This window comes from Lipophrys pholis (genome assembly GCF_963383615.2).
Source record: "Lipophrys pholis genome assembly, chromosome: 11".
In the NCBI taxonomy this organism is placed as follows: domain Eukaryota; kingdom Metazoa; phylum Chordata; class Actinopteri; order Blenniiformes; family Blenniidae; genus Lipophrys; species Lipophrys pholis.
In genome coordinates, this window is record NC_137631.1 from 13,251,080 (window position 1) to 13,263,897 (window position 12,818).

At 41.0% G+C, this 12,818-nt stretch overlaps 1 protein-coding gene across 1 annotated transcript; it reads right to left on the reverse strand.

Moving 5' to 3' along the window:
* Positions 1 to 569: 569 nt before the first annotated feature.
* LOC308116415 (AT-rich interactive domain-containing protein 3B-like) lies at positions 570 to 11,372 on the reverse strand (the record flags this gene model as incomplete). Its single annotated transcript, XM_080474588.1, has 9 exons — positions 11,275 to 11,372; positions 9,895 to 10,485; positions 5,828 to 5,902; positions 5,654 to 5,726; positions 3,892 to 4,075; positions 2,530 to 2,780; positions 2,036 to 2,308; positions 1,861 to 1,950; positions 570 to 709 (listed from the first exon to the last, which is right to left on the reverse strand). Exons 1-9 carry the CDS (start codon positions 11,299 to 11,301, stop codon positions 570 to 572), a joined length of 1,704 nt encoding a protein of 567 aa, XP_080330714.1. The 5' UTR covers positions 11,302 to 11,372.
* Positions 11,373 to 12,818: the final 1,446 nt, after the last annotated feature.

The window sequence follows — 12,818 nt, forward strand, 5'->3', positions numbered from 1 at the left end:
GGTTTTACAGAGGTCACAGCCTTTCTGAGGAAACTGATGGTGTGCATGTTTCCTAACAACTGCGACAAGCTTTTGCTCAAGTTCAACTAAAAAGAGCTACGAATCCGAGCTAAGGCTTTTTGGTCTTTGATAGTTGCACTTTGAAAACTTCCTGGTTTTACTGATGGATGTGACGAAAGGCAGCTAGAATCTGACAGCAATAAATGTAGCCGACGCTCAAAACAGGAGCAAACTTCTCTCTCAACAAGGGATTTTCTCCTCTAAAGACACTTCTGATCAAACATAGTAAAGCTCGTCGGACATAAGTGTGAATGATAAAGTCTAACAGGCACTAAGGTAAACTGACCTACATTTTGGTCAATGTGGAAACGTGGCACCGACCAGAATCATTTTGACCACATTTGCTGACCAAGTAACAAAACACAACAAACCCCCCAAAAAAAAGAAAAAAAAAAAGGCTTTCTTCCTGTCCTGTGTTAGATTTTCCCTGAAGTTCATACAGTGCTCGTCTGACACGAGAAGAGGTATATTGTGTATTATTGAGCAGAGCTGCTGAAAGTGAGTGAGCCCTAATTTGGTCCCTTTGAAGAGGTGGAGGATGAAGAGGAGGGACTGTGTGACGAGGAGAGGGCACTAAAACCGCTAGTCCCTGCTGGAGTTACCATCTGCGATGATACAGGAGCGGCCGACTTCTGGGCAAAAAGCGTTCCTACAACAGAGAAATTCAAAATAAAAGAAAACACAATTTCAAAAACAAGTGATGAAAATCTGTCATTTACAATTCCAGGGTTTGGTTAGGGCAAATTTTGTGATTCGCACCCCAGTGTTGTGACCCGAGTGGCAACATTTGTGAAAGACCCAAATCTTTTATTATATTTAACGTCAACGATGGGAACCCAGTCGCAGTGTTTCACACAGATGAGCACACAAGCCTCTCCTTTGAGACTCCACCGAGCGAGACGGAAAACAGGCACAAGAGGAGAGGCTTGTGTTCACTTCTGTAGGATACAAAAAAAAAAAAAGTACATATTGTTCTTGTGTGAATTTAGCTAAAAAAGCCGTTTTGCATACGAGTTTAACGTTTTTTGTTTTTTTAATTGAAAAACTGGCCAGAAATCTAGTCCTCACATGCCAAATGATAATCTAAACTTAGATATCCCACTATTATCATTCCGCTATTCTTCTGTGAATTATTCCTGGGTAGAATTAGTTACCTCGGAGGTGGCTTCTTAAAATATATTTATATATAAAAATCTTTCTCACAAGTTAGGATGGATACAGCAGGACTTGTTAGAGCCCGGTGTGTAACAATGACCCAAAATGTAACAACGGCCCGAATTGTACTGAAAGATAATGTGATAAAATCTGAAATGTAATAACTGGTCAATAATGCAACAAACGTGTCGAGTCCAAAATATAATAAAAATAAATTAATTAATAAAACATAAAATATAATAACTGGTCAATGATGTAGGAAGATGTAACGAGAATTTGAATGTGATCTTAATGTTTAATGCTTATACATTATTTTGTACAGAAAGTACAGAGAAACAGATTTCAGATTATGGAGAACAGAAGACTATAAATGACTTTGGCAACAGCAATCATACATGAATACCATAAACTGTATAAAGATATATGTAGCCTTGAATTAACGTACTGGAAAACGTATTCCAAAATATGTCATATTGTCAGATGTTTTTCCATCTTGTTTCAATAGTGAACAGAATTATCACCATTATAAACTTTGCAAGAATCAAGCTATTTTGAGATTTGATATTGGGAGTGTATAAAAAAACAAAAAGAAGCATTGAAGATGGACCACTATTCAGAATCTTAGACAGATTTGTCCTTACTTACCTGAGTAAATGGTCCCATTGACCTCTACAGAAACACTGATACTGGAAGGCCCATTGGTAGAGATATTCAGTGACAAGTCATGTTTGGTTTCTGCAAAACACAAAAATCAACATTAATGTAGTTTATTTAAAAGCATCCTTCCTTTTCAGTGATTACACACAGAGGAACAACTTACCTTGTCCGTTGTTCAGCCTGAGGTTCCCGGGACTGAGGTGAGAGGCCATAGCCAGGAGGTTTTGTTGGAAGGCCTGCTGCATGAGGCGCTGCTGCTCCTCTGCGAGCCGCATCATTTTCTTCTCGGGACTGCTGGCTGCGGCTCCGGCTGCTCCACGCTCCAGCCTCTCTCTGAGATGCTCTAAAGTGGCAGCTTGCGCCAGCTGCTGCTGCTGCTGCTGGCCCAGGGCCAGAGCCATAGGCAGCCTGGGTATTACAGGGGTGGAGGTCTCATCTAATTTGTGAGGAAAAGTATTATCAAATTAGAAGAGAGCAGAGACAGGTCAGGAAAATTATCATTTTGCTTCAATCACAATGGTAGATTACCAGAACATGAAAATCAAATAAATGACCCTATAACCCTTTCTCTGTAACGTTCATGACCACTGACACTAGCTTCAACATCAACACCCAGCAGAAAGCTCTAAACAAATACAAACAAATACTCGAGCATACCCATATTTCTCTTTAAATTTGGGCTTGCCGCTGTATTCAGGCCGTTTTGCATGGCCGGCTTGGTTTGCATCGTGGGAGAAGACAGGAGCTGGTGTGGAGCAGAACCGGGAGACGGAGAATAGCGGTACAGGCTGCTGGTGTAGCTGGGCCGGCGACCTTCTCTGCGGTTACTGTCGATGGCTGCCTGCAGCTCGCCCGGAGAACTCAGACCTTTTTTCTCACACTCGAATGGGTACAGATACTTCATATACCTGCAATGGACAGTTTCATGTTAGACTCTGAAGCATGAAAGTTGGATGGTTTTCCTTAATCTTCTGGACTATGAGTCATTATTGCATTTCTGCAGATGGATTGTTTTATAGTTGCATTCAGGTATATTGGCCACACAGCTCCAAATGCCAAAGATTCAAGTCGGTGTGTAGAGGCAGGAGGGCATCCGAGCAGAGTGAGCTGTGTCGGACGAGCGTGTGAGAGCAGAGAGGGTGTCTGCCTGGAGCTCAGAGTGAGCTCCAGGGGGGGTGTGTAGAGGCAGGAGTCACACATGACACAGTTTCTACATCAGGCAAATTTAAACATCATAGAAACAGCTGATCAATTGTGTTAGCTGTTGCTTTTTAATGTTGGATCAGATTCAAGAAGGAGCATACATGAGTTCATGAGTGGATAAGGTTTTTTTCTTGCTTAAAATCTTTGCGTTTCAAGATATCATTCGGAAAATGTTGAAAATGGTTAGGGATTTTAACTTTTAGTCAATAAATCAGCTTCAATTTGTACACTTTGTCTGTCGTGAGCCCATATAATCCTGAAGATGGTTTTAACCAAGCAGTCGATCCCACATTGGTAAAGGCTAAAAAGTCTAAGAATACAACCCCAATGAGCCATTACACAAAGCCAACACTGAAAACCAGCATTAGAAAAGGCTAAATGCAGTGATTATGCTTGTAGAGCACTTTGCAATCTGGACATGCACAGTATGAAAAAAAAAAAAAAAAAAAAAAGCTTCTGAACTGATGGTTCAGAAAAGAATGCAGCAAAAAATGTTTTAATATTGCTAAATATTTTTTCCAATTAGAAATCATAATTGTTGTGCTTATGCAGCCTTTTTGCAGCAAAAGGCGGAATCCTATTTCTAAAAATAGCATCCTTCAAATGTTAAAAGCAATACTCGTAAATCCAACGGCGAACAGCGAGTGAAATTAGATCAGTGTCACGCTGGAAAAATTCCATTTCAACCCATTAACAGATAACAGTCATTGTGAAAAGCTGACCGTGATTCGATTATCTGCCACTTTATGAGAAAATGTTATTCAACCGCTCGCGAAAGGACCGAGTGAAAGTGAAAATGTGTTGAGGGGCACCTACTGGGTGCGGAGCGTGAAGGCTGCACTGGTGATTGACGTGGGGAGATTGAGACCTTTGGTGATCTCCCTCCAGATCTTCTTGTTAATGACCTCCACCAGGCCTCCCTTCTCCGTCACGAGCTTGTAAAGTCTGTACAAGTCCAACACCTGCTTTGCCATGATGGGGATACGGTTCACAGGAGTTCCTGCATGAAGGGAAGAGTACATGCGAGAGGAAATGCAGCGACTGTCACTCATTTGCACTGCAGAAAAGTGATTCCCTTAATCAATCTTTATAAAGGAGGGAAGGAATGGGAGAATGCGGTAACCGATGCACCTGCAGGTTAATGTTAGGTAATTTGGCTAAGCACATATAATCTATGAGAATAGGCATGTTCAATGAAGCTCATTTCAAATGGATGGGGGTGGGGATAATTCCACAACTGCAGCTTTGTTGCTACATTGATTTGAGTGCAGGGGGAGGGGAATTCAGAACTAACAGTTGTTCAACCATCACAAGACCGACAACTAACCCATACAATCCTGATTTGGAGAAAAGGCAATTAATGAAGTAGGCTACAAAGCATTTGTAGAACTGTTTAAGACGTGTACATGCCACTGACACATGTGCAGATTTTCCAGGGCCGTGACCTTTGTCCACATGAGTGAAGAACATTTGTGTCTCTGACCTGCTACAATTTCTGGTCTTGAAATTGTTTAGATTTTTTTTCATCAGACCAAACAATCTGTCCAGATCCAGTTTCACGTCACAGACACGAGACAGAGACACAACATTACTGCAAAATTAATTTGTCATATTCAAGCCATCTGGATTTATTTGGACTTTACAGCTATCAAATTGGAAATAGTACAATGAAAGAGGGTTTTTGCATCTTTTCAAGATGCCTTGGACTCGACATGTGTGACAGCTACTCAAAATTACTTTGTGTTTTTTTCAAATGTGCACGTTACAAATGTGTGAGACGCTGCTGAATCCTGTCAGTGGTTGGACCGTCGTACTGCCGAGGCCCTGGGGACCGGCTGGACTGACTAGTTTATGGGTACAAAGCTCCATTTCTTTGCCGCTGGGCAGTGTTTTGGAATTTGTGGATATAATAAAACAGTCCAGGAGTTGTGGGACAGACACATTCAGTCAGTGGCAACAGGACAAAAATAGAAGGGTTACATTCTGTCAATAAGGCCTGATGCTAAAATTACCAGACAAGTTCAAGGAATGGCAAAAGACTCAATTGTTTCTGAGATATTACAAAGTGACCAGGAAACTGAGGGTGATTGTTCTGCATGATGTTGACACACAGACTGTGTCCAGACAGATGACATGAGGAAAAAGATTAAATCTGCACTGCATAGAATTAAGTCCAAAATAATTGAATAAACAAATAAAAAACTAACTACTGTTTTTATTTTTATTTTTCCAATATTAATGTAATTTAGCTCTAATGATTTAGATCGATTAATCACATTCAATAATTATCAGGATCTTTGATGTAATCACTCCACAACTATCACTAGCAAGGGGACCATAAACATACGAATAACACTGTAGTATTGTTACCAATTAAACATCAGCTGCAATACAGGTCTTTATATGTTCCATTAAAAGATTCAACCTAAATCCTCTACAACTGAAAATCCTCAAAATCTAAACTCATCTGATGCACAAAAGGACCCCCCCCCCCCCCCCCCCGAAGCATGGGTGCATAATGTAAACAGGGAAAATTAATAGTAGTTTTATCCATGCACAAGAACAAAAGGAGAGGTACCTCGTTTTTGCATAAAGACAAAGAGTTCATCGAGGAACTCTTTCCGTTGTGCGTCATTATCCAGTTCATAAAGCTGCAAGTTCCAAAAAAAAGAAATGAAGAAGTGAACAGTTTTGCTTTCAAATGTGCAGGACTGTTGTCATGTTTTGGTCCGGCAACAGGAAAACCACTGACCTTGGCAAAGTCTCTTGATGGTTCTCCTCTGACTTTCCCGCCGTCCCTCTCCTCGGCCCAGATGTTGTTTTCTCTCTGTGGGTTCACCCAGGGAGGCGCACCACAGCGCCAACAGACAGATGACAAACACCAGGTACCATAAAGTTTGGACACAACAAAAGAACAGCATTCACATCACGATTCTGAGGTATTGGGTGTAAAAGGTTGAGAGGAAAACTAATCAAAAATGAGGGGAAAAACTGAAAAGCACATGACATACTGTACTTCCTGGATGCACTGCAACACAATATATGTATGTATGTTTAGCAGAGGCGCATTTCCCTAAACTGAGCCAGTCAGAGAGAGAATTAACGAAATGAAGCGTGGCCTTTGGGTAGTTTAATATGACATGTTATTCCTCGGTCACCACCCCCAAACATGACAGATTAGGGTTAAAAATGTTAGTGGAGAGCATCGTATGTGCAACTGTGTGGAAAAGCCTGCTGAGAGGTTATTGTTCCGCGAAGGAGCGCTGAGAGTTACATGATGACTCAAGAAGGAAAATTAAATCTGACTGGAGGGAACCAGTCCTGGGAATAGTTTCTTTACCAAAGCAACAAAACAAATCCTGATTTATTTTACATTTTCACACAACTGTTGATCTGGCTCGTAAAAAGTCGCAAGATCCTTTTTTTTTTTTTTTTTTTTAACATTACATATACCATCATATTTTACAGCAGTTTTTTTCTCCACATCTTGGTTAAAATGCTTATAGTTTACCTCCCCTTTTAGTCTATTTACTATTATGTGTGCTCAATTGTTTAGTTTTTCTACTTTCAACCTATATTCCTGCCCACCAAATGTTTCACATGACCACATGGTCAGAGTCGAGCCTCAGAGCGTCAACATTTTGCCCTTTTGGGGGACACACACACACACACACACACACACACACACACACACACACACACACACACACACACACACACACACACACACACACACACACACACACACACACACACACACACACACACACACACACACACACACACACACACACACACTATTAGACTATTAGACGCTCCTTGTGTTTACACTGAAAACACAATTCAGCGTGCAAATGCTGACACACCATCAACAGCTGCATAGAAGAGATGAGAAATGGCTGCATTTGTTTTCAAACGTACTGCAACAGCCCAGACAGTGTTGGCTGGAATGAAAACTAGATTTGATTAGGAAAGTGTAAAAGTGGATGGTTTTGTAATCTTCTCATCGATTCATTCATTGTTTTGAGTTCAGTCCTTTAGTGTTAGTATTGACGGCCGATCTCAGTCTTGCTGATAATTGTTTCATTTCAATTCCGCCTCGCTGTACAATGACGCACGTATTGGTGCATGTTTAGACTTTGAATCACAGTTAATTACATTTTGCACTAAAGTGAGATTCTAATTGTAATTTTTCTTCATTACTGCTGGGAGAAAATCCCTTCTTTGTTGAGAACTGCTCTTTAGTGAAGACCGACTCTTCCTCCACACAAACGGCTCATATTTCTCAGTTTTCACTGGTTAAACTGGTTAGCGAATGTGTCAACATTACACACAATACTCGCTCCGGTGGTTACAAAGTTGCTGACATATTGAATCTTTTCATTTTAAATGCATATGTGAAGGCCTTTCATTCTTTCCGCAGAAAACCTACTGAAAATGGATAAACATCCCCACCATGAAAATGAAATAAAACCCTTCCCCCCCCTTATTGATGAGCAAGTGAGACCTACTGTGGATCTATCAACAAAGAACTTTCAGTTAATTGCTCACAGAGCTTTCACACATTCAGGCCTGGGAATCCTGATAGTATTCAGAATCTAGGTCAGGAAAAGGTTGCTTTTGTTTTGCTAAAAAGACTACTATTATTTACAGGGTTTTATGTGGTCTAACTGCACATTATCTGGCCAGTGCATATAGCTTCAGTGCAATGCTGTAAAAGTGTCTCCATTTAGAACTAAAAATACACACAGAAACAAATCAGACTTTTTATATTCAAACGTGATCAGTAACCACTTCTTGTAATGAGCTTCATTACAGCTCACACAGTTGCTCTAGCAGGGCAAAAGTGAAAGATTAACCTCTTCCAAATTTCAATGAAACCACAGGGGGGGAAACCAAATTTTTAATCCAAATTAAATTATTAGGCCTTCAATCAGCCCAGCAAGTCATGATCATTTATCTGGCCCCCCGCTGTGCTGTAAGCTTGGGCAAACAGGGACTCTTTATTCCTGCTCACAGCAATTTTTTTTTTTTTTTTTACAGTGAGACCGCACATGAGGAGGGAACAATGGCTGTCCAAGCATGACAAGACTTGAAGAGAACGCCAAGATTTTCTATGAAGATTTCATTAATGAAATGAACAAAAGAAAAAGCCATACATGCTGTGAGTGGACAGGAACGTTTGTTTTGGGGGGGGGTTCAGGAACCATTTAAGATGCCATTTTGTTCGGATTCAAAAGTCCATTTCAAATCAGTGAAGTGTTTTATATGCATGTAAACATCTTTTGAAAGGTGACAAACACCGGCAAACATTTAAATGTGAACAAAGTGCAAGTTATTGTTTATCCATCGAGCACAGGCTGCAGTGTTTTTCTAGAGTCAATAATATTCCTCGCATAACAGGAACCTATCACTGTTTTCTGCTCCGACTTCAATTCATAATGATGAAGCTTATATTGCGAGCGCAACGTCTGGCAGAACACATGCAAAGACTTTCACAAACCACAGCACAAATCCAGCAAAACAAATGCCTAACACATTCCTTTTGATAATAAACTGAGGTTGTTAAGGTTTCTAGTGCTTTAAAAGGGGGGAAATAATGGCTCGCACACGGTTATGTCCACAAAAGTCTCTCACAGCTCAGTCCGGCGTTTTAATTAAAACACATAAATGTCGTCCATTGTTCAAGGTTTGCTGAGCAGGTCCAACAAAAAAGAAAAGAAAAAAAGAAAAAGAAAAAGAAGAAAAAAAAGGAAACACGTTCTCACTGCAGAGGCCATATAATGTATTGATTACTTGCTGTGGAATTTAGCTGCCATTTAAGTGTTGCTAAGCGACGGCTGAATTATGCAAAGCTATCCAGCCAGCGCTGGTAAGATCAGCAATGAGATGTTGTGAGCTCGTCAGGATTTTAATGAGCATCTAAGTTTTTAAATCAACCTATTTAGAAACTTTGCCCAACATGGAAATGTTTTTTTTTTCTTTTTTCTTTTGGCATATTGAATGATAGAAGGCCATTCTCCTCCAGGGAAACTACTGTAAGTAAACTTTATGGGTAGCTGTTTGCCTGCTGTGAGGCACAAACCCAGTTGTCCCTCCAACCACAGGCCTCATTAATCATAATGTATTGTATTGACATGGGGCCTATTCAGGGAAACATACACACACACAGGAACCAATCAGATCAGCCACCATAAAAAGGGGGAGGGAATAATTATGAGCAAAGGCTTGCTTCAATACTACAGCTTCACCAATTTAACACAATCTTCATGTTTACATAAAATCAAATTGAACTAATCTAACAGTTTTAACCCTCAATTTTTTTTCCCACCCCTATTGATCCTTGGCTCCTCTCACTCATGTATAAACTGGCTTGTGTGAACACTAGAATTGGACTGCAGCCAAGACCAATTAGCTCTGCCACTGGGAGAGAGGTTTTTTTTTTTTTTTTTTTTAAACTGAAAGACAGGAGGTGAATTATGGCAGAGTATGGCCAGTAATTAAACACTATCAAGTTTGGGCATCTTGCCAAAGAGGCAGGCCCTTCCTCTCTCCATGTGAGAAAACTGGAGTCGGGCCAAAAATTCACTGGCGTGACATGGCATTAAGAAGTCAACAGGAAAGGGAAGACCAATTCATGTGTCACTCTTTGTTTGTGTGTCATTTCCTGTGTCACATAACAAAAAGCATGACAACACCATTGTGAACGTGGAATAGTGCATCTGATCCATCTACTTTATCCAAACGTTTTAAGATCACAGAAATTATTCTGAAACTTGAACATGAATTTATACTGAAATTAAAAAAAAAAAGCCTGACCTGTTTGAACTGCTCGTCATAGCTCCAGTCAGGAAAGCCATTGGACGATACGATGGCGTGTGGACCTGCAGGAGACATCAGGTTCTTCTCCTCCAGCTCCTGTTTAATGTTAGCAGGTGGAGATTGAGACGTTTGCTCGGCAGCAGTCGACGGAGACGTAGAAGGCAGGAGGGGGAGACGTGAAGCCTGCTGGAGTCCAGCAGGTTTTCTGTCTTGTGGCTCAGACTCGTTCTCCTCTTCATCCTCCTCATTGTTCTCTTCAGGATCCAACATCTCCCGACCCTCCTCACCCGAGTCCTCCTCGGGATCTGTTCCCCTCTCACGGTCAGTTAAAGCTTGTTTGATTGTTTGATACGGTTTCCCGTCTGCGTTTCCGAATAGCGAAGGGTCCGGCCTGGAGCCGGAGGCTCGAGCTGCAGCTGCCTGTTGAGCAAACAAGAGCTGGGCTTGAAGAAGGTGTTTCCCTTGCAGGTTCATCTCCAGCTTGGCTTCTTGCTGTCTCTGCAGCTGCTCCATCATCGCCTCCAGCTTCAGCCCAGCAGGACTGGACTGAGGACATCTGGCTGAACTTCCCTCCTCTGATAAGTTCGACTATGGACAAAAACACACAACCTCATCAGAACTTAGAATGATTCAAACACAAAAAGAAAATCCGAAACCAAATAACTGGTGCTCACAAATTGAGTGTGCACTCAGCAAGTACAAACAGATTTATTATAAAGTAAAGCAAACTTTGATCAGATTGCTGTTATAAGGTAACAGATTACTCACAAGAGACACAGGGATCAAATTGTGAATCCAAACTGAAACGTACTTCACAAGAACCCACACAGTGTTATCCCTGACGCAAATATCACCGTGAAAACGAGGCGCTGGTTAATCTATACCAGTAAATGTCTCTTTCTTCAGGAGGTTTTATACATGAATAGTCGTTTTTTTTTTTACCTGACTTGACAACCATTTTAAAGCCAAGGTTAGGGCTTTTTGTTACACCCTTGAAAGTTTGTAAATTCAGGTACAAAAGGAATCCAAAGAGCAGGGAATAAAAGCTTTGTATCGATAAACCTTTTCATTGGTGGGAATTAACAGATGTCTCATTAAACTGTGCTGTGGTCTCACTTCGTGAAAAGTTGCTCAAATGTGGAAAGAAAAAACAAAAAAAACAACCCACAGCTGGTGACTAATGAATTGTTCGGTTTCAAACACGAAATCTTAACTTTTTGCTGAAAAGGGAAAATAAATCCTCCACGAATTCGCATGGGATCGTGTCCGTAAGCACACGGAGACTTCTCGGTTGAGCGTGTAAATGTGCCCGCAGCAGAACACATTAATCGCTCCTTTGCTTTGTCACTGTAACAAACACGAGTCGTCGACACTCACCATCTGCGCCTTTGAGTAATTCATCATCGCCAACAGGTCCTATATCGAGTTGTTCCTTCTTTTCTCCGGCGCGCAAAAATCACATTGCACGACCGTTTTCTGCTCGCGAGGAGAGAGAGAGAGAGAGAGAGAAAATAAGATTCCTCTTTGGCTCAAATGTGACTTAAAAGCCCCTGCAGTGTGGAGGCCGGGGTGATCAGAGCTGGAGGAGGGGTAATAATGCTCCGTGGCCTTACCTCCCTGGTCACCGCGCATGGAAACTCAAACATCCTTGATTGTCTTTGACTGAGTGGTCCACACCCCCCAACTTGCATGAATGAAAGGCCCGCCCCGTGCGTAAAGATCGGAAAGTGCTTCTTTCCTGCTCTGCTCTCTGCTCGCAGCCAGTGCCAAAGCCAAGACGCACTATCTGCTCTTCTTTACTCCCAGAGAAAGAAATAACAAATAATATTTCATTCGAGGTCGGCAACCTTTTAGACCAAAACATCCGGATTTTCCGCGTTTCTGGAAACATAGAATATAATAGAATAGAATAGAATAGAATAGAATAGAATGATCCCTGTGGAAAGTTTATATTCTTTATTTTAGAACACAAACACACAAAGTTCATAAGTCTGTTTGAGCTTTTTTCAAACTTTATTCAAGCTGTGTCAGTGAAGTGATCAGATTGTTATTGTGATGAAAAAAAAAGTAATAATATATTATATGTGTTTTGACAGTATTTATAAATGTGGCCAATGGTAGTGCTAACCCATGTTATTGTTGCCACCTCTCGGCCACTTCCAGGCAACAAAAGGTCAACTTTAGGCTACAGATGGTTGATATCACTGCTACATCCACTTCTTTCATTCATCAATCTCTGACCTTAAATATGCTCCTGAGGTTTCCTTGGATAGAATAGAAAGATCATTGGATTTCTTTCTTTCACATCCTGGAAAGGCTTTTCACAGTTCTTGGTTGTAAATACTCGTTCATCTTTGGAAACTGCCTTGTGGTCCTTAAACCTGCAGTGTTTTGCCAGTAGCTATAGCACATGTGATGCTCTGCAGGCACTTTTCTACACTATTGTTAAAAAAGAAATTGAAAACAGAGACCCTTCTAATGTAATGCAACCAATATTTATCAGCTCATTTTGAATCTGTCAATGCTTAAAGTACGGGTCTGACGAGATTAGATTATGTTAATGTAAACAACCCGCAAATGGTTTGCTTTAAAAATCCGAAGCAAAACACTTCTCTCAGCTTGCCAATTGTGGATTGAAAGAGTCGTCAAAGCAGAGAAACGGGTTTATCTCGACTGGGTTTCTGCTCATTAGCTAACTTTAAACATTACAAGGGCACCGCAGTGAACATCTGATTTGCTTCTATTCTGAGCAGAAGCACACTAGCTGTGATAACACTGCTTGCTTGGGAATTGGTGCTTATGGTTCCTCCCACCAATCTATAAAAAGCACTGGGCAAATGCTGTTGATACGAGCTGATTGATTACAGGATACAAGCAAAAATATCAGTTAAGAATGAGCTCTGCCTGAGCCCAGATGTCAT